At 44.6% G+C, this 22775-nt stretch overlaps 1 protein-coding gene across 2 annotated transcripts in view; it reads right to left on the bottom strand.

Annotated features, from left to right (window-relative positions):
* Positions 1-1262: 1262 nt before the first annotated feature.
* The window catches only part of LOC146042184 (phospholipase A2 inhibitor and Ly6/PLAUR domain-containing protein-like), a 43769-nt gene continuing 22256 nt past the window's right edge, over positions 1263-22775 (bottom strand). For both annotated transcript variants that reach the window (XM_083162111.1, XM_083162110.1), the window contains exons 2-5: positions 13593-13709; positions 10614-10760; positions 7573-7713; positions 1263-5201 (exon numbers count right to left, since the gene is read on the bottom strand). In XM_083162111.1, the coding sequence (XP_083018237.1) occupies positions 5008-5201; positions 7573-7713; positions 10614-10760; positions 13593-13709 (599 nt within the window). In that variant the 3' untranslated portion in view covers positions 1263-5007. The remainder of the gene's footprint in view (positions 5202-7572; positions 7714-10613; positions 10761-13592; positions 13710-22775) is intronic.

Raw genomic sequence — 22775 nt, 5'->3', positions numbered from 1 at the left:
TACTCCACTGTTAATCTTTCCTTCCTGTGAATGTAATCCGTTTACTACAACTCTTTATTTTTCTGTCCTACGAGCAAGATCTTGGACGGGATGTAATAAGGTAAAAATGTGGTAAAACCCTAATTGTTGGGGGTTTTACCACATTTTCAAATGTATTAAAACCCGACTACCGTGTTTTGCCGGCTTATCTTAGCCCACCGCAACCCACGTTTGGCCTTCTTATCTTAGCCCACCGCAACCTGCTAACCCCTGCCACAGGTGCCGACCCCACTCCCCAGCTGGCATACCTCCATCAAACTCCTCCTCCCCCTAGCAACACAACTAGAGGTCCTTCTGGCTGCAGAGGGCAGCAGTAGGCACCCAGGACACCGGCTTCCCATCCATGAAGAAGAGCTGAAGAGGGAGAGCCCAGGGATGTGATGGAGACCCCCCGTACATCACATCACAGGTATCGCAGGGAGCCTCCGTCACTGCATTGCAATGCTAATCACATATGTTAGTACATATGCAATATCATCCCATTGGTGGCGTGACAAGGGGGGCGATGTACTTTAAAACATCCTGCCCAAAATCCATTCAACCATCTTAAAATCCAATCGCAAACTTTCAAGTTTATTTAACAATCTGCACTGTGGGACAGTGTCAAAAGCTTTACTAAAGTCTAGATAAGATACATGATCTTCCCCGGTAAACCCATGCTGTTTAGGATCCTGTAAATTGCTGGTTTTGAGATATTCTACAACTCTTTGTTTTAAGAGTGTTTCCATCAATTTCCCTACTACTGATGTAAGGCTCACTGGTCGGTAGTTGCTTAATTAATGCTTGCTTCCACTTTTGTGCAGTTGGACTACATTTGCTATTTTCCAGTCTTCTAGGATTACTCCAGTAGCTAGTGACTGATTGAATAATTCTGTTAATGTTTTTACTAGCTCACCATTAAGCTATTTTATTATCCTTGGATGTATCCCATCTGGCCCCATTGATTTATCCACTTTCAGCTTTGTTCTGTTAGGTCTTTCTCCTCTGTGAATGTAATTGTTTCTCCCTAATTTTTCTCATATAATATAAATATGGTGATCTGTTCATATGACCTGATAACATCATTGGTTATTAACATCCTTGAAGCAGGCAGAAGCCAAAAAAGTGAAGGGGGTGGAGGGATATTGACAATGTACATTTCATTGTGTGTGTGCGTGTGTGTGTGTGTAATTATGTAATTGTTTATTTGATACTTTGAAGAAATAAGAATTCACTAACCCAGATCAAAGAGAATTATGTTTTAAACTTTAATCATACATGATAAATGATCATACTCAGACATGAAAGTGACATTATTGTACATTTGACTGTTATTCTTTATTCCTTAATATAGATATTTAACTTTACACCAATCTCCCCTGTAGGTGTAGCCAGTTAATCTAGAACGGTTTCTCCAAAACGTCCATCAACATTTAACATCGTCGGCAATATTTGAATAAAGATTTTATCTTTGTGCATCAGAACGATTAGTGCATAGAAAAAACACAAACATTATACACACTAATGAAGTTGCGATGGCTTTGATTGCATTGTAATCTTTGTCTTACTGCCCTAAGATAAAGAGGATGAGGTTTAATTTTTAATTGTCAAAAAATGACATATATGTGTGTATAATAAATTCATGTCGGCTTACAGTATGTCAACAACACAACACGCTGGGAGACGAGCGCCAATGGACAAATAGAGATGGCACGTTGAACCTTGCTTTTAGGACTTACTGTAGTACAGGGGACGTTCTAGCTTATGAAACAAGGAGATTTTACAGATGTGGCCAAGCTCATCATTGGCCGATCACCGCCGCTTGAACCACTTTGTTGCACCAAATTGACACCTGTGTTACAGAATTGTCCTGCTGCGGTATCGCTGCTCAATGCATTTCTAAGAACTCAAATTAAATGCCTGTGGCAATAGGATTGTGCAAATCGTCACAAGAGTCACGCGCATGATTGGCGATGAGTGTGGCTACATCTGTACTTCATGAGAGCCCACTTGTATTTCATTTATGCTGTTATTAATTTATACAAGAAAGGATTTGAAAACATTCGCCAGATTGGAAAGGTTTCGGAAATATCCACAATATGGAAATAATTGTTTAAAGTACAGTTGTCACCCAGTACAGGTCATTGGCACTATATTATCTTCACTTTCATTTTCCATTCACACAGTATGCGCTATTTGTAATGTCTGCTTGATTTACTGGTCACCTCCTGAAAAATGAATCGACTAACCGAAAAAGTAGCGCCTATCAGTTAGATTGAACTTACGCTGCACTCATCACATGCATGCTGGGCCAGATTAACAATGGAGCTGATGAGACAACAGCCTCCTCATAAAATAGGCCAACCATGGTGGGCGCCACTTGGTAACCCATAGATCACAATAAGTAGTATTTTCTATTTTCCACACATAATTATACAATTTCTTAATTTTCTATTCACATTAGGGAGACTCTGAGGCTGAAGGTGCAGCAGATGTGCTGCACACAGTCACATGGGGCTGGACACATCCCCACGTCAATGGCAACACCCACACATCACTGGTCCCACCCCTTCTGCTTCTCACAATGGCCCTTATTCTGTTTCGTGCGGTACGGCCCGCGTGCGGCCGTACCGCCGATGTTTACAGTCTGCACATGCGCAGAGGTCAATCTGCGCATGTGCAGCCCCCTTCGCCGCAGACGTATTTCGTCCGCCGCAAAGGGGGCGTATAGGGGCGTGAGAGGCTTCATGCCCTCATTTCCCTATGTGTACGCCCCGCGTTTCATGGGCGTTCCCATGCAAACGCGGGGCGTATGCATGGTAATGAGGGCATGACGCAACTCATGGGGGCGGAAAGCTGACGTCGACGGATGTCAGCTTTCAGCCCCCATACAAGCTACCACACGGACGATTGTCCGTGTGGTCTCAGCTTGCGGGAGCTGCCGGGGCGTGCGGACCTGCCTTCGATGGTCGACGACCATCGAATGCAGGGGGCAGCTCCCACCATGGTGGAGGCGTACGCCTCCACCATTTTTATGCGGATCGCCAGCCGTCCGTGTACGGACGGCCGTGGCGATCCGTAGGGTGGGCGGGGATTGGTTTGTGCGGCCGGAGCCCCGTGTGCGGCTCTGGCCGCACCAACCCGAATAAGGGCCATTAGGCTCCTGATCGTTTTAAGACGTATACCCAGTTGGCTTTTAATCTGGCCTTGTAAAAGATGTCACTGGCAGTGGCGTAACTCCCGGAGGCAATGGAGACATTGGCCGCCGGGCGTTAGCCACTAGGGGGGGCACAGAGGAGCCAGAACCAGGCATCTCCTGTCCTTCTGCTTCTGCAGTGAGCGGCAACGCAGAGCAGTCACAGCAGGAGAGAAGGAGCAAGTGCAAAAATTAGGGGGGCAAAACTGTGGGAGCCCAGCCAGATCAAAGTCAGCAGCACTTACAGTCACTGCTGCTACGGCAGCCGGGTCCTGTGTGCACTCACTGCAGGCATGAAACTGAAAGTAAACACAATATCATTTACTTTCAGTTTCTTCCCTGTAGTGCTGTCCGTGCACCCGGCAGCCAGATGAAGATGGGGCTAGTATTATCAGCCCCTGACACCCCTCACCAGCCTTTCCACAGGGTTTAATAAACCAGTCAGCAGGCTGAGGCTCTGGAGGAGCTGGACAGTCCGAAAAGGGGGCGGGGCCAAACGGTAGGCCCTCAGGATGAATGGTGAGTGTGACAAGGTGCACTCTATGTATTTATTTATCTGTGTAACTATTGTATTATATATGTGCATTGGTGTGACTGGCTGTGAATAGGTGTGTGACTGTATATGTGCATGGGTGTGACTGTCTGTGAATAGGTGTGTGACTGTATATGTGCATGGGTGTGACGGCTGTGAATAGGTGTGTGACTGTATATGTGCATTGGTGTGACTGTCTGTGAATAGGAGTGTGACTGTATATGTGCATGGGTGTGACTGTCTGTGAATAGGAGTGTGACTGTATATGTATGCATACTGGTGTTTGACTATGTATATATGACTGAATGTATGCATAGGTGTATGTATGCATATGTGGGACTATATATGTGTGATTTTATGTATATTGTGTACGCAGTTGCACACATGCAGACAGGCTGACGGGGACCGGGGGGAGGTTGTGTGCTGGTGGGTGACAGAGATCCTAGTCTCAGCTACTGCTTACTGTCCCCATGTTAGCAGTTAATAGATGCTGGGGGGGGGCACTGCAATCTTTGTCGCCTCCGGGCACCTGGTATGAACTTACGCCACTGGTCACTGGTGTGCAGATGTGTAATTGTTGTCCAGAGTGTTAGTTGTGCACTGCTCAGGAGAGTGCATTGGCACTAGTGTGCACTAATTGTGTCATTTGGTCCATTCTGCAATTATTCAGTAAGCATCGGTGAAAGAATTGACATCTTTCCATTTGCCTGATTTATCATCACGAGTGCAAAATTATCTCCGTCTCCTATTTTTAGCAGATGTTTACTATTACCACTGCCCGGTATGACATGTCTGTAGCAATTAAGATAATTTACTGTGAGTGAAGTCAGGAAGCAGTTCCCAAACTCTCCACGTTAGTTAGCTATTAACCTTCACTCACATATTTGTAATAAACAGCACAGCCTCTCTACGTAATTGTATAGATCTTTAATGTGATCGTTAAATAGTCTAGAATATTTGTACGCTAGTATTCATTTGTTATCTGTTTTGAGCAATGTTATTAGTATAGTATGTGAGTGTCAAAAATTGAAGCCTAAGGGCCACGGGTAGACTGTCTCTTAGACAGCCCTTGTATTTTAGGAACAGTCACCTGTGATGTAAGCATGTTCCATGCACGGCATATTAATATATAATGCATGCACTTAAGTGCTTGACGTAAAAAAACAAACAAACACCAAAAGTTGCGCCCCGAATGTTTACACACGGGAAGTTGAACACTGTTAGAACAGTGGCGTTGTATGCTACCGATGGCCAACGTGGATTAGAGCATTAATCTGAATGCCGATATAACAGTTACCGCCAGGAGGAGTAAGCTGGAGCGCAGATGAATGCTATCGTTTGAGCAGGTAATCTCTCTCTTCAAATTTGTGCCTCCATAATTGTGTGACTGGCTTCCGATGTCACAGATGGCTTTCGTTCCGCATCCTCGGACGGCCGTCTTCCCATACTTTGCTCCTACAAAAAAAAAACAATTTATTTGGTGTTATGTGTATGCTCGGGGTGTATCTATAACACTGTATATGCTGCGTCAGTGGATCTCAACCTACAATGTCAATAATTCCCTTTTTGCTCTGCTGTCTGGGTTAACCGGGTCAGGGCTCCGTGTTAAAGGCTCCCGAAAAAATAATTTGGGTTGGGTGTTTCCGAAATCCAACCCTGGAACTTACCATGATCAGACCTTGGTAAGGGATAAAAACGGAAGACCAGCAGTTGGGATCCCGTCAGTCAGATTACTGACGCCAGCATTCCGATGGAGGGAATCCCAACTGGCTTAGGTAAGTATACTTACCCTCCCCCTGCCCTCTAACTCTCCCACTTCACAGCCTAACCCTAATCCTCCTCCCAGCCTAACCTTAAGTCTTCCCTCTAGTGCCTAAACCTAACCCCCCTAACCTACCTCCTAATCTAATACCTCTCACCCTGCAGCCTAACCCTAACATCCTCCCCACAGCCTAATCCTAAACCTTCTCCCAGCCTAACCTTAATCCTTCACTCTAGTGCCTAACCCTAACCCCCATCTCCTAAACCTAACCATCCTTCCCGCAGCCTAACCGTAACATACTCCCCACAGCCTAACCCTAATCCTCCTCCTAGCCTAACCTTACCCCTTCCTTCTAGTGCCTAACCCTAACCCCCATTCCCTGCCTCCCCTCTCACCCTGCAGCCTTACCCGAACATACTCCCCGCAGCCTAACACTAATCCTCCTCCTAGCCTAACCTTACCCGTTCCTTCTAGTGCCTAACCCTAACCCCCATTCTCTGCCTCCTAACTTAACCCCTCTCACCCCGCAGCCTAACCCGAACATACTCCCTGCAGCCTAATCCTTTTCCCAGCCTAACCTTAACTCTTCCATCTAGTGCCCAACCCCCATTCCCCACCTCCTAAACCTAACCATCATCCCAGCAGCCTAACCCTAACCTCCTCTAGTGCCTAACCCCCGTAACCCGCCTCCTTAATCTAAACCCCTCCTCCCCCGCAGTTTAACCTTAACCTCCCCAGCCTAACCTTAACTCTTCCATCTAGTGCCTAACCCCCATTCCCCACCTTCTAAACCTAACCATCATCCCAGCAGCCTAACCTCCTCTAGTGCCTAACCCCCGTAACCCGCCTCCTTAATCTAAACCCCTCCTACCCCGCAGCTTAACCTTAACCTCCCCAGTCTAACCTTAACTCTTCCATCTAGTGCCTAACCCCCATTCCCCACCTCCTAAACCTAACCATCATCCCAGCAGCCTAACCCTAACCTCCTCTAGTGCCTAACCCCCGTACCCCGCCTCCTTAATCTAAACCCCTCCTACCCCGCAGCTTAACCTTAACCTCCCCAGCCTAACCTTAACTCTTCCATCTAGTGCCTAACCCCCATTCCCCACCTCCTAAACCTAACCATCATCCCAGCAGCCTAACCCTAACCTCCTCTAGTGCCTCACCCCCGTACCCCACCTCCTTAATCTAAACCCCTCCTACCCCGCAGCTTAACCTTAACCTCCCCAGCCTAACCTTAACTCTTCCATCTAGTGCCTAACCCCCATTCCCCACCTCCTAAACCTAACCATCATCCCAGCAGCCTAACCCTAACCTCCTCTAGTGCCTAACCCCCGTACCCCGCCTCCTTAATCTAAACCCCTCCTACCCCGCAGCTTAACCTTAACCTCCCCAGCCTAACCTTAACCCTTTCCTCTAGTGCCTAACTCCTTAACCTAAACCCCTCCCTCCCTGCAGCTTAACCCTAAACCTTCCCCCAGCCCAACCTTAACTCTTCCATCTAGTGCCTAACCCTAACAACCATACCTCGTCTCCTAAACCTAATCCCTCCCATGCCACACTGTTGGGGGGAAAGATAGCAAGCTATCATTCAGGGTGCTGTATGGTGAGCTGTTGAGCCAAGCTGCAGCAAAAAATTGAGTGGAGGGTCAGGTCCACATAAACATATACTAAGCAGAAAAAGGGTATTGCTGCGCTAATAAAGAGTGCAGTGTTGAAATTTAAAAATATATATTTATTATAAAAATAAACAGTGGGTCATGACATAAATATTGTCAATAATAAGAAGTATGATAAAAAAGATGTGCATATACCAGATTTGATATTCACCCAATAACCTCTGTTGATAGATAGAGTGGTGTCCGTCTCAGTGAGCTCCTTGGAGGGTAAAGAATTATTTGTAATTCCAAATGCAATGGGGTGCCTGAATAAGATCTGGTTGTTTAGAGAGGTGGCGTTCCTCCCAGAGTTCTTTATTATCCGGTTAGGGTCCCCAAGGTGCAATGTGGTGATGGAAGTCCCATTGTAATGCTAAATCTAATTACTGCAATGACATGAATGTACCTGAATATACATCTGTCTGGAAGATGCACTTGTTTTCTTGTCCAGTGCAGTCAATTGTTTCACTAGTGTGACACCAGATTGAATCGTGCGAGGTGCAGCTCCGGCAGGACAGACCGTTTCTCTGGGCGTCATCCAGTGGCACTAGGGGTGACAGATGTGTGATATTAGAAAGAGAAGTTGGGTGACATTTAATAGGATGAGAGATTCCAAAAGTGAGAGATTTGGTAAGAAATCTCCAGTTTTTTTTTTTTTTTTTAAAGCAGCAATCATTTACACTGAAACAGCACTTTGGTTTTGAAGTGTAAATGATTGCCGCTTTAAAAAAAACCCTGGTGATTTCTTACCAAATCTATCACTTTTTGAATCTCACATCCTATTAAATTTCCCCATTAATATCTGACTGTTGCAAGTAAGTATACTTGCCTCCAACTACTTTGCGGCATCCTCCCCACTGTGGTGCCTCCTCCTTTACTTCCCCATAGGGCCACCTCCTCCACAGTTGTGCCGCCCTTAGGGGTGCCAAAAGGAGGCTCTTCCCCCAACCTATACATATGCTGATGCCCTTGATCCTATTAATAACTTATTAAAACTGTTAAAATATTCCCAAGATTTCCCTATATCCAGGGCGGGCTCTACCATTAGGCAGCTTTAGGCAGCTGCCTAGAGCGCCAGGATCTGGGGAGGGCGCCACCAAGTCTGCAAATCGAAAAATCAAGGGTGTCTATGAGGATCCTTGTTGTACTTAATGTAGGTGGCGGCTGTGGAACTTCTAAGACCTCACCTCCATACGTTCCCTTGAGACATACTTCCCCACTCTGCTGCCTCCTCCTTGTAATCTGTTGTGGGTGGCAAAGGGGAGGGTGCAGAGGGCCTCCAGGGAAAGCAGGGGACTTGCCCTCCTTCCCGGGGGGCTGGGAGGACCAGAGTATTTTTTTTTGTGGGGGGGGGGGAGTAGGTTGAAGTTTTGCCTAGGGTGCTGAGAAACCTTACACCGACCCTGCCTATATCTACTACCTTTTATTGTTGACTCAGTCTAATATCTCTAGTCACAGGTGGTTGTATATTATAATTAGGCAGGGTAGACGCCAGAAGATATGTTTTCCGATCTTGCGGTTTGGAGTGACCTATCGGGTACATTGTCTGGTGTGCAACCACAATATGCATGGGCAAGACTGGATGAAGGGCCTCATGAGAATAGAGCTGAAATTATTCAAGGGCCTATTAAGTGAGGAGGAGGTGAGGCCAATGCCATGTAGGCATCTACAATCCATACATTATTGTCTCCCTAAATATATATATGTTCAAACATTGCATTATTATGTGGAAAATAGAAATGCAATGTGCCGGAGCGCGCTACGTTAACAATGTCGAGTTTACACACTAAACAATATTGTTCACAAGGGCCTTATTCTAGTTCACTCTTTCTGACAAAATCCTTCTTAGATGGACAAAACCATGTGCACTGCAGGCGGGCAGATTTAACATGTGCAGAGAGAATTAGATTTGGGTGTGTTATTTTGTTTCTGTGCAGGGTAAATACTGGCTGCTTTATTTTTACACTGCAATATACTGTAGATCTCACTTTGAAGTAAAACTCCACCCAAATATAATTCTCACTGCACAAGTAACATCTGCCCCACCTGCAGTGCACATGGTTTTGTCCATCTAAGAAGGATTTTGTCAGAAAGAGTGAACTAGAATAAGGCCCAAAGCCCTTTTCTGAGCCTAGTGTGTATGGGGCTTAATAGTATTAAGTAGATCTTGTGATCTTAATCAGCGATCATTGTCCTTATTTTTAGCAAGCCTTCAGTATTACATTAGATCAGGATATCTGTTATCTCCCCATATTGGTAAAGGTCACTTCGTTCCAACATTCAGTTCATATTAAATCATAAGGACTTGAATCATTTGACGTCAGCCAGACACCGGAGACCCATTAAGACATGATACAAGCAGAATAGGGGAGGGACTTGGTTTCTTACTGGATGACGAGATTCAGGAGGACATGAGATTATGGGGGAAATTTACTAAATGCTGTATTCTACTTCACAGGTCATGTTGCTATGGGTAACCAATCAGAATCTACTTCTTATTTATTTAGCACCCTCTAGAAGATAGTAGACAGGATCTGATTGGTTTCCCATAGCAACATCACCTGTGAAGAAGAATACACATCTTAGTAAATTTCCCCCTATGAGTTGTCAAAACTTAATTAAATAAAAAAACAATGTGTCTCCGGCGAGGCTCAATAATATATACAGTATATACCGCTGTCTTACTACATTGCTGGGGGCACCGTCATAGAGGGCTCCATGGTTTATGTAACCTGTATATACTACTGCTCGTGAAAACACAGTCACAAGAATACTCTGTTTGAGGCTACTTGGTTTTCTACTACCCACTAAGATTTCTACATTTCATCTAGATTTCTATTTGATTTTCCTACATAAGCAAAATCGAATCAAAATCAAACAGAAATCGAATGCATTCGATTTCAATTCGATCCCGCGGCATAGAAATCGAATAGAAAATTAGACTTTGTGGGCAACACTATATAGTACAGATCTGTACTATATAGTCTAAATCGAATATCTACACCGAGCGATTCGATCCCAATCATCGGGATTGAATAGAAAGTAAATTGCACGGTGTGTACACCCCGTTACAGTCGCTGCAAGCATCCTAGCAGCGGCTATTGTACAACGCGCACCTCTGGGGAACTCGGACTGTATGACATCATTGTCTATTAGAATATTTGTATAAAAACATGTTCTTCTTATCCAAAATAAGGAATCATATAAAAAATAAATGACAGTCGAGACCTGGGAAGCGTGCTCCTATAGGGTATGACCAACAGTGTTCCTCTAGAATAGCCCAGGCCAACCTGTGGCTCTCCAGATGTTGTGAAACTACAAATCCCATCATGCCTTGCCACAGTTTTGCTATAAGGGAGTGTTAAAACTATGGCAAAGCATGCTGGGATTTGTAGTTTCACAACATCTGGAGAGCCACAGGTTGGCCAGGCCTGCTCTAGAACTTACATGCTGGGCTGGAGGGGTAGCAGGAATCTGAGTAACAACAGGATATAGCGGTTTTGATTTTGCCTCTCTGGTAGCCGATACTCCCAGATGTTCCGCAGGTGTTACGTCTTTCACACGACCTGGTAAATGTTTTTGTTGCTCTCCCCTCTGGAAGGAAAAGAAATTGAAGGAAGATGTTAAGATACAATCGTGTATTTTCTTGTCAAGAAACTGAATAGCAGGTACAGTAGCAGCAAAAAAGTATCTTATTAACCGCTTAATCGACAGTCTTTATTAAAGGTTGAGTATCCCTTATCCAAATATATGTAACTGGCACTACTGGGGTCATGATATGTAACTGGCACTACTGGGGATGTCTGTAACTGGCACTACTGAGGACATGATATGTAACTGGCACTACTTGGGACATCATATGTAACTGCCACTACTGGGGACATCATATGTAACTGCCACTACTGGGGATGTCTGTAACTGGCACTACTGGGGACATCTGTAGCAACATTACTGGGGACATGATATGTAACTGGCACTACTGGGGACATGATATGTAACTGGCACTACTGGGGACATCATATGTAACTGGCACTACTGGGGACATCTGCAGCAACATTACTGAGGATATATGTAACTGGCGGACATGATATGTAACTGGCACTACTGGGGACATGATATGTAACTGGCACTAATGGGGACATCTGTAGCAACATTACTGAGGATATGATATGCAACTGGCACTACTGGGGACATGATATGTAACTGGCACTACTGGGGACATCTGTAGCAACATTACTGAGGATAAGATATGTAACTGGCACTACTGGGGACGTCTGTAACTGGCACTACTGGGGACATCTGTAGCAACATTACTGAGGATATGATATGTAACTGGCACTACTGGGGACATGATATGTAACTGGCACTACTGGGGACATGATATGTAACTGGCACTACTGGGGACATGCTATGTAACTGGCACTACTGATGATATGATATGTAACTGGCACTACTGAGGATATGATATGTAACTGGCACTACTGGGGATGTCTGTAACTGGCACTACTGGGGACATCTGTAGCAACATTACTGAGGATATGATATGTAACTGGCACTACTGGGGATATGATACAGTATGTAACTGGCACTAAATATGTACAACATCGCTTAGCATTAATATTTAGTACCTGAGATTGCACACAACTTTGTTTCATGTGTTAAAACATTGTTTCGTGCACAAACAAAATATATTTGTGTGTATTTCATGTGTTTGATGTGTTTATACAAATAAATGTAAGATACCTCAAGATACATCATTGAAATATAAAAATATTCTGAAATCCATTATTCAAAATTATTCTGGTCCCGAGCATTTCGGATAAGTGATACTCAACCTGTACTTATTTAAGTGTTATTAAGTGTTATTAATATATTCAAATATTGTTATTTTTTTGCACTACACTCCCATGTGCCATAGGCTCGCAGTGGTTTTAAACCCTAATAATAGTAACCCCACACCCCCGTAGTAGCAAAGAAAAAATACCACCTGTAAAGAGCCCCCTTTTTTATACCCCACTCCTCACCCGTGGCCAATGTATTTTTTTGTTATTTTAATCCCCCTCCAGCATAATTTTGTTGTACCACTCCCCTACCCCCACTAATGATTGATGTCCCCTACCCCCTCGTTCAAAAATCACCTGGATTGCAAATTCTCGAAATAGCGATTCATGCTGTCTGAGACCCAATTATCCTTATGGCTTCTTGCATTTTAAATAAGATTTCTCTTGGCCAATTATATGGAACCACGTGTAAAATAAAATACATGAACAAGTCCTGAAACATCAGTGTTTTTTTCTAGTAGATCTTCATCATTGCTTTGGGGCTCATCTGTAATTGAATGTATGTAATTTTATGAAGTGACTCTCAGATGTAGCAGTACACCTCCACGCCTCTAGGTGTCACCATCTCAATCTCCCTGACATGTTTATTCAAAGTAGGCACGCACGTGTGATTTACTGTAATAATCGCTATCAATATAAAAAGATGTATCAAAAATAATCAGGTGTATATTTAGATCAGAACTGTGCCTTCTTTCATTGCTTATCTAGAATCTTGTCCGGTTCGGACTTGTAACCTATAGTGGGGTCACAGGATAATTTACCATAGTCTTCTAGATCCCACATAGATTCCCCTTCCCTTATCTGCAGGGCGAAACATAATGTCATCTCAATATTTTCACGGCAGTCCATTGATCCCTATACAAATTAGAGATTTATTTGTTTGTTTGTGTGTCTCCGATACAGGTTTGTGAGTCAAGTGCTTTAATATAGCTCTGGATTGCCATATTGTTTGCGTATTGGGTCAATTCCTGACTTGAAGATATCGTCTTTTAGTTCAAACATAGATGTTGGTGTCTCCTCTTTATTGTAGAACACTCTTAGTTTAAGTTGCCTATTTAATCTTTGGATGTCAACTTTCAACTCCAATTCCTTGAATATCTCAGTTGGAATAAATGGGTTACAAGCCGGAACTGGGCCAGATTCTAGACATACAGTAGCAATGAAAGAAGGTATTGTTTCCCCCTCGGTGAGCTCATTTCTGAAAATGGAATGCCCAAGAGTTCCACTGTTATACTGTTTACCAAAATGCATAAGAGCTTAGTACACCCTTTGGGGCGGCCAATAATATCAACCAAAGAATTCCTTTACAACCCTGGCCAACATTGCTGGGTCAATGTATCATACAGCCCACCAAGAGAATGTGCAATCTGGTAAATCATTATGCAATAGAAACACCTATCCTTGTGTATCATTGTCTATTCCCATTTACATTGTAGGCTTGCGAGCAAAAGAGAACACTACGCGCCCAAGAAATTATTGGGCCGATTCAGACCCGTCAAATTCATCCCTGTCCCCAATTGTCCAGAACATTTGAAAAGGACACAATACTGAAGCAATGAAACCATGTAGACTTCCGATACATTACCCATTATAGTGATGGTGCTGGTAGCTGCACAAACATAGTCCTTAGGACACACTCTTTCCTCTCCTGTGCAAGTTAACGCATCTTCAGATCTGCAGACCACACATGTAAGAGAATGGCCTAAAGAAAACAATAAAAACATGTTAGTGGTTTTGGGACCTGCACAGTGCAGTTTAATGATGTTATGGTCAAGACAAAAGATTCCCAATGGTGGTCATTGAATAAAGAAATAAATCAATCAAATAAAAAATAGGGAGTGACATTCTATGGGCTGAGAGAAAAGTGCATATATTTTTCGCACTCCACATCGCCGCTCTTCGCACTTTCAGAAATCGCATTTTTTTGTCATAATTTGCATATTTAACCCCTTCCCGACATTTGACGTATATATACGTCATGGCCGGGATGTACTTCCAGACACATGACGTATATATACGTCATGACTTCAAAGTGCCACTGCGTCTCGAGACGCAGTGACAGAGGGACGATGTCTGCTGTCCCTGACAGCAGACATGTCCCTGTATGCCCAGGGCGGGCGGCGATGCCGCCCCCCGGTCGGCGATCGCTGTGATTGGCTGTTCAATGTGAACAGCCATTCGCAGCGTTTTCCTGTGTTACCGGTGAATCAGACGCTCGGTAACACAGGTGTCAATCACCGCCGGGTGTGAGGGGGCATGAGGGGGTCATCGGTGACGACGACACCTCACCCCACCTGCCCCCAAGGCTGTGATTGGTCCGTCGGACCGACGGACCAATCACAGCCAAGGCGCGCCATTTAAACTAACGGTGACTGCGCTGCAGACGCCATTCCGGTCTGGAATTGCGTGCAGAGCGGTCACCGGCCACTCTCTCGTGATATACATACCTGAACCTTGCCTGATACTTACCTGATCACCGCTGATCACCGCTGGTAGCGTGCTGCCAGCAGTTGGATGCTTCCTGGATCTTGTGACTTCCTGTGTCCTGCTGCTGCAGTGTCATAGAGTCACAGATCGTGAGAGATAGTGACAGAGAGTGATAGAGAGTGATAGAGAGTGATAGAGAGTGATAGAGAGTGCTATATTTTGTGTCTGCTGCACCCCTTTTGTGCTGATCAGTATATCTGTGCTGATCAGCAACTTTTTTTTTTTTTTATATATATATACCTGTCAGTTGCACCAAAGGTTGTGCTGCCTGTGCAACTGACTGCTGCCCCCCCTTTTGTGCTGATCAGTTTAAATTAATTAACTGATCAGCAACTTTTTGGGGGTCCAGGGTTTTTTTTTTATATATACCCTGTCAGGTTGCACCCACAGTTGTCTGCCTACTGCCCCTCACTGCTAATCAGTGTCGCATCACTGCATCACTGATCTGCAGTTTTTTTTGGGGGGGGGGGATTGCAGTGGGGTTTTGTTTTTACACCCACGTTGCTTTTGTGGGTGCTTTTGTGGGTGTCCTGTGGCCGCTGATCAGTGACATACATCACTGAACAACATTTTTGGCACAGGGTTGATATTTTATTTCTGCAGTTTTTTTAAATTGTTTTTTTTTTGGAGAGTGCTGTGGTATTTTTTTTTTTAAATTGTTTTTACACCGGTTGCCTTTGAGCGCTGTTCAGTGACGGACGTTACTGACCAACATCTGTGCTCAATTTTTGGCGCAGGACCTTTTTTTTTTTTTTTTTTTTAACCCCTTCAATTTTTTTTTTTTATTGGGATCAAATTCCTGTATAAAGTATTTTTTTTTCTGCACTACATACACACTACACATTACATACCCCCCGTGTTGAAATAAAGTTTGTACCCCCCCAAACACTATACACGTGTTGAAACATTACACTTACAGAAACACAAAAATAAAAATGGCATCCCAAATGTCATCCCAAATGTCATCCCAGTCATCCAGAAGAATGTATTCAGCGGAGGAGGCATATGCCATGCTTGCCTCTGACTCTGACACAGCCAGTGATGCAAGCGGGGAATTTGAAGGATTCGTCTTAAGCTCCTCTTCCTCCTCTAGTGATGAGGGACCCCCTCAAAGACACCCCCGTAGAGCAGCTGAGACCCCCCCCAAATGATTGATCCCGTATGGACCCCACCACCAGACAATTTTGAGCCCCAGGTTCCTGAGTTTTTGGCCATCCCAGGAATCCAATTTGATTCAACAGGTCTCAGAGAAATTGACTTTTTCAAATTATTTTTCTCTGATGATTTTATAAATTTAATGGTGGACCAAAGTAATTTATATGCCCAGCAGTTTATTGCTCAAAACCCCACGTCATCATTTGCTAGGTGGACCCCTGTAGATGCAATAGAGATGATGACGTTTTGGGGTCTGGTGTTACATATGGGCATAGTAAAAAAGCCAGAAATTAGGCAATATTGGAGTACAGATGTTCTGTACAGCACCCCACTTTACCGTATGGCCATGACTCGGACTCGTTTTGAGATAATCCTTAAATTTTTACATTACACCGATAATGCACAGTGCCCACCCAGAGATGATCCCACCTTTGACCGGCTATTCAAAGTCAGGCCGGTCATTGATCATTTCAGTGCCAAATTTGCAGAGATGTACATCCCTGAAAAATTTATTTGTATCGACGAGTCCCTTATACATTTTAAAGGAAGGGTTAAATTCCGTCAGTACCTTCCCAGTAAGAGGGCAAGGTATGGCATAAAAATGTATAAGCTGTGTGAAAGCACCTCAGGGTACACCCACAGGTTTAGGGTATATGAAGGGAAGGACTCAAGAATTGAACCGCCAGAATGCCCCCCCTCCCTCGTAGGTGTTAGTGGAAAAATTGTCTGGGATTTAGTGCACCCCTTCCTGGATAAAGGTTATCACCTCTATGTGGATAACTTTTACACTAGCATCCCCCTGTTTAAGGCCCTTGGTTCAAGAGGTACAGCAGCTTGCGGTACTGTGCGCAAGAACCAAAGAGGCCTCCCAAAAACGCACGTTGCCCAATTACTGAGAAGGGGTGAAAGCAGGGGAATATGCACCGAAAATATGTTGTTGGTCAAATATAAGGACAAGAGGGATGTCCTTATACTGACAACAATTCATGGAGACAGTACCACCTCCATCCCTGTACGAGGTACCAGTACCCACACCTCAAAACCTAATTGTATCCTAGATTACAATAAGTACATGGGCGGAGTGGATCTTTCAGATCAGGTACTGAAGCGGTACAGTCCCCTGCGGAAAACAAAAATCTGGTACAAGAAGCTGGCCGTGTATATCATCCAGATGGCACTGTATAACGCTTACGTGCTATTCCGTTCTACCAGCCAGAGGGGGACATTTATGCACTTTCAAGAGGAAGTCATAAAGGGCCTAATATTTGGGAACCAGCAGGCAGAGGGCCCCAGTACTTCTAGTACTGGCCCCCGTATTGTACCAGGGCAGCATTTTCCTAACGAAATCCCCTCCACTGCAAGAAAGGGCAGGACACAAAAAAGGTGCAAAGTTTGCTATAAAAAGGGAATAAGAAAGGATACTATTTTCCACTGTGAAACTTGCCCCGACAAACCCGGCCTATGTATAAAGGAGTGTTTTAAAATATACCACACATCTATGGATTATTAGGTTCATCATTTCACCGTGCTTCAGGGGTCTTGCTAATGCCACATAGCACCCACCATTCATTCCACCAGAATCTGAGCTGCAAAATCCAAAAATCACTCCTTCCCTTCTGAGTCCTGCTATGCACCCAACTGGTATTTTTTGGTCACATATGAGGCATTGCCATACTCGGGAGAAATTGGGGCACAGATTTTGGGGTGCTTTGTCTCCTTCATTCCTTGTGAAAATGAAAAATTTTGAGCCAGAACTGCATTTTTGTGTAAAAAATGTAATTTTTCATTTGCACAGCCCAGTTGTATCAAAATTGGTGAAACCCCTGGGGGTTTGAAATGTACACTATACCCCTAGATGAATTCCCTGAGGGGTGTAGTTTGCAAAATGGGGTCACTTGTGGGGGGGTTCTACTGTATTGGTGCTTTGGGGGTCTTGCTAATGCGACATAGCACCCACCAACATTCCACCAGAATCTGTGCTGCAAAATCCAAATATCACTCCTTCCCTTCTGAGTCCTGCCATTTTTTGGTCACACATGAGGCATTGCCGTACTCGGGAGAAATTGGGGCACAGATTTTGGGGTGCTTTGTCTCCTTCATTCCTTGTGAAAATTAAAAATTTTGAGCCAGAACTGCATTTTTGTGTAAAAAATTTAATTTTTCATTTTCACTGCCCAGTTGTACCACACTTGGTGAAACCCCTGGGGGTTTGAAATGTACACTATACCCCTAGATGAATTCCCTGAGGGGTGTAGTTTGCAAAATGGGGTCACTTGTTCCACTGTATTGGTGCTTCGGGGGTCTTGCTAATGCGACATAGCACCCACCAACATTCCACCAGAATCTGAGCTGCAAAATCCAAAAATCACTCCTTCCCTTCTGAGTCCTGCCATGCACCCAAATGGTATTTTTTGGTCACATGTGAGGCATTGCCGTACTCGGGAGAAATTGGGGCACAGATTTTGGGGTGCTTTGTCTCCTTCATTCCTTGTGAAAATGAAAAATTTTGAGCCAGAACTGCATTTTTGTGTAAAAAATGTAATTTTTCATTTGCACAGCCCAGTTGTATCAAAATTGGTGAAACCCCTGGGGGTTTGAAATGTACACTATACCCCTAGATGAATTCCCTGAGGGGTGTAGTTTGCAAAATGGGGTCACTTGTGGGGGGGTTCCACTGTATTGGTGCTTCGGGGGTCTTGCTAATGCGACATAGCACCCACCAACATTCCACCAGAATCTGAGCTGCAAAATCCAAAAATCACTCCTTCCCTTCTGAGTCCTGCCATGCACCCAAATGGTATTTTTTGGTCACATGTGAGGCATTGCTGTACTCAGGAGAAATTGGGGCACAGATTTTGGGGTGCTTTGTCTCCTTCATTCCTTGTGAAAATGAAAAATTTGGAGCCAGAACTGCATTTTTGTGTAAAAAAATTAATTTTTCATTTTCACTGCCCAGTTGTACCACAATTGGTGAAACCCCTGGGGGTTTGAAATGTACACTATACCCCTAGATGAATTCCCTGAGGGGTGTAGTTTGCAAAATGGGGTCACTTGTGGGGGGGTTCCTAACTTTTAGCATCTTATGGTGCCTAGAAACCTACATGGTGCCTAAAAAATAATCTCATAAAAAGGAGGCTCCAAAATCAAGTAGGTGCTCCTTCTATTATGAAGCCTGTGGTTTGGTCAACGTGCACACTAGGGCCACATATAGGATATTTATGAAAAATATTAAAGAATTGGGGGAATCAATTTTTAGTCACATTTCTCTAGTAAAATCTACTGTGTTTCTTAGAAAAATGTATTAAAATTGCAAATCTGCAAAAAAAATGAAATTTTGAAATTTCACCTACACTTTGTTTTAATTCCTGTGAAACACCTAAAGGGTTAACAAACTTCCAAAATGCTGTTTTGAATACTGTGAGGGGTGCAGTTTTTGAAATGGCATCATTTATGGGGGTGTCTCACATACAAGTCTCTCAAAGTCACATCAGAACTGAACTGGTCCCTAAAAAAATCAGTGTTTGAAATTTTCTTGAAAATTTGAGAATTTGCTATTCATATTTTAAGCCTCCTAGTGTCCAAAAAAATTAAAAGGATGTTGAAATAATGATGGAAACATAAAGTAGACATATGGTCTATGTTAGTTATTAACTATTTTGAGTGGTATGATTATTTGTCTCACAAGCAGAAAATTTAACATTTTAAAAATTTCTAAATTTTCCATTTTTTTACGACATTTTGGTATTTTTCACAAAAAAACACAGACTGTATCGACCCAAATTTACCACTAACTTGAAGTACCATGTGTCACGAGAAAACAATCTCAAAATCACTGGGATAAGTAAAAGCAAAAAAAAGTTATCCCCACTTAAGTGATACCTGTCAGATTTGAAAAAAAGGGCTCTGTCAGGAAGGCAAAAACAGGCTGCGGCGGGAAGGGGTTAATGGGATGCGCATTAGAGGCTAAAAAGTGCGATTGAGTGTGATAATGGGCGAATTTTCGGCATTAAAATGTGCGATTTTTAGGCATGAAAATGTGCGAATTTGAGCTTATGTGCGATTTTGGGTTTGTATTAAAAAAAAATTGAGTGGGGTCCCCCCTCCTGAGCATAACCAGCCCCAGGCTCATTGAGCCGGACCTGGTTCCAAAAATACGGGGGACAAAAAGTGTAGGGGTCCCCCGTATTTCTGAAACCAGCCCCGGACTCTTGGACCGGTCCTGGTTCCAAAAATACTGGGGACAAAAAATCTGGGGGGGGGGGGGGGCGTATTTTTAAACCAGCACCGGGCTCCAACAGCCCGCAGTGTCATGCCACAGCCGGGGGACACTTTTTACATAAGGTCCCCCGGCCATACCATGAGCACCGTGGTTGCTCAGCCTTGGACGGGGTACCTGGAGGAGTGGGGACCCCCCCAATAAAGGGGCCCCCCCAAGGCTTCACCCGTCCAGGGCTGAAGTCCCGGGCTGTCACCGGTGTCCCTGACCAGTGGACGCCGGCCTGATGGTGTAAAATCTTTCAATCCTAACATTGCTTTATACAGGAGAACCACAAGTCCCAGCATGCGGGGCATTAATGGGCCCGCTGGGACTTGTAGTCCACCTGTAAAAAGAATGTTAAAAGAAAACACACACACAGAAAAGTAAAACTTTATTACATACACATCCACACACCTCACTTTTACAACCACATACTCACCGATCCAGGATCCAGCGCTGGTCTCCCTTCTGCTGCAGAGCCGGCTACCCCCGCACTGACAGCGGGGACAACCGGCTGTCTCCGATGCAGTTAACAGCTTCAGTCGCGTTGTCCCAGCGCGACACAGGCTGAGAGCGTGATTGGGCGATACGTCTCCATGGAGACGCATAGCTCAGCCCTGATTGGCTGAGCTATGCGTCTCCATGGAGACGCATAAGCCGAAGACGCTCTCAGCCTCTGTTGCGCTGTGACAACGCGACAGAAGCTGTTAGCTGCATCGGAGACAGCCGGTTGTCCCCGCTGTCAGTGTGGGGGGAGCCGGCTCTGCTGCAGAAGGGAGACCAGCGCTTGATCCTGGATCGGTGAGTATGTGGGTGTAAAAGTGAGGTGTGTGGATGTGTATGTAATAAAGTTTTACTTTTCTATGTGTGTGTTTTCTTTTAACATTCTTTTTACAGGTGGACTACAAGTCCCAGCGGGCCCATTAATGCCCCGCATGCTGGGACTTGTGGATCTCCAAGTCCCAGCCTGCGGGGGAGGTCTGCTGGGACTTGTAGTTCTCCTGTATAAAGCAATGTTAGGATTGAAAGATTTTACACCATCAGGCCGGCGTCCACTGGCCAGGGACGCCGGTGACAGCCCCGGGCTTCAGCCCTGGAAGGGTGAAGCCTTTGGGGGGGGACCCCTTTATTGGGGGGGTCCCCACTCTTCCAGGTACCCTGTTCAAGGCTGACCAGCCACAGTGCTCATGGTATGGCCGGGGGACCTTATGTAAAAAGTGTCCCCCGGCTGTGGGATGACACTGCGGGCTGTTGGAGCCCGGTGCTGGTTTAAAAATACTGGGGCCCCCCAGATTTTTTTGTCCCCCGTATTTTTGGAACCAGGACCGGTCCAAGAGTCCGGGGCTGGTTTCAGAAATACGGGGGACCCCTACACTTTTTGTCCCCCGTATTTTTGGAACCAGGTCCGGCTCAATGAGCCCGGGGCTGGTTATGCTCAGGAGGGTGGACCCCACGCAATTTTTTTCTAAAAAAAACACATTTTTTACAGCAGAACCATGCACAGATCTCAATGATCTGTGCAGGGTTCTGGCCAACTCGCATATCAGAACCTGGTCTGAAAAAATGGCGATTATTAGACACCTTAAAAGTGCGATTTGCGAAATCCCATTCCATTAAATAAGCGAATTGTATACTTTTCTATTGGAAAACATCTGGATGCGATAAAAGTGCGAATTTTTACCGCACTTTCAGTGCGCATGACTTATCGCAAAAAATATGCGATTTAGGGACCTTTTCCCATCAGATTAAATATGCGAATTCACGGAAAAATGTGAATTAGCCATTTTTTGGAGTCAAAATCGCCAAAAAACACAACTCTCATTCCATAGAATGTCACCCAAGAAGTGGAATTTGATGCAGTACCAATTGTGACCAATAGAGCCCACTGTTCCTATTATGGCAATTAATGTGGATACGAGCTATGGGGGTGATTCTAGTCATTTCGAAACAGGGCAAATTTGGCCCCGTTCCGATGGTTGGGGGACTTTCATGAGCATATGCAAGTCCCCTTTGTGAATGAGCCTCTCACAGGGAGTGGGCGGGGCGGGGGCAGGCGGCTGTGGGGTGGGGCAGGGATGCAGCAAAACACACAAGACACATTCACATTGATGGTTTTTGAGGCTGGTCATTAAGACAAAATTATTCAGAAATAGCTTTTTCCACAAGCTTAAAGCTCTTTTATTGTATTGGGGCTATATCAGACTGACTGCCCAGAGAGGGCGGCCAGCCAGCAGCAGTGGGGGGAGTTTGCAAGTGGGCATGACGCTTGTCTTATATGTAAACTCTCCTAACCAGCCAGAAAGTTTTCTATACCCCCTGCTAACCAGTATGCTGGAATCACGTTATGTGACAATTGGGATAAGAGAGTTTATAGAGAGATCAAGTGGAGAGAGAGATAAAGAATCACAACCAATCAGCTTCTGACTTCTTACAGGCTGTGGGGTGATTGAAGAACAGGAATTTATATATAAAAGGCTAACTACTCCTCACCTCTATGAGATGAAGTACCGCCAGCAGCCACTAGAGGCCACACGACAGACAAAATGACTCCTTTGTTGCTAAAAGATGTCATAACAGAAAGTGAAAGCAATTTTTGCAGGGACACTGATCTGTTTCAAACTTGCTGGATATGGAGATAGGGAGCTGTGAAGAAAGAGATTAGAGGTACAGTAGGAGCAGATAGGCAATGGGGGGTGGGGTGAAAAGTTTGTGTCACAGTTCAAAGTGAAAGTAAAAACTGTCACAGCTCAAATTGAAAGTACATTGCAGATGCAGTCATTTTGATGGGCGTTCAACCAGATAATTGTTAAATGAGCTACAGATGCAGCCGCTCTCATTAGAGCGGCTCCTGCTGAAAGGATCGCCTGC

Source organism: Crinia signifera, chromosome 19, assembly GCF_055691185.1.
Source record: "Crinia signifera chromosome 19, ASM5569118v1, whole genome shotgun sequence".
In the NCBI taxonomy this organism is placed as follows: domain Eukaryota; kingdom Metazoa; phylum Chordata; class Amphibia; order Anura; family Myobatrachidae; genus Crinia; species Crinia signifera.
This window is presented reverse-complemented; position numbering and strand designations above follow the sequence as displayed.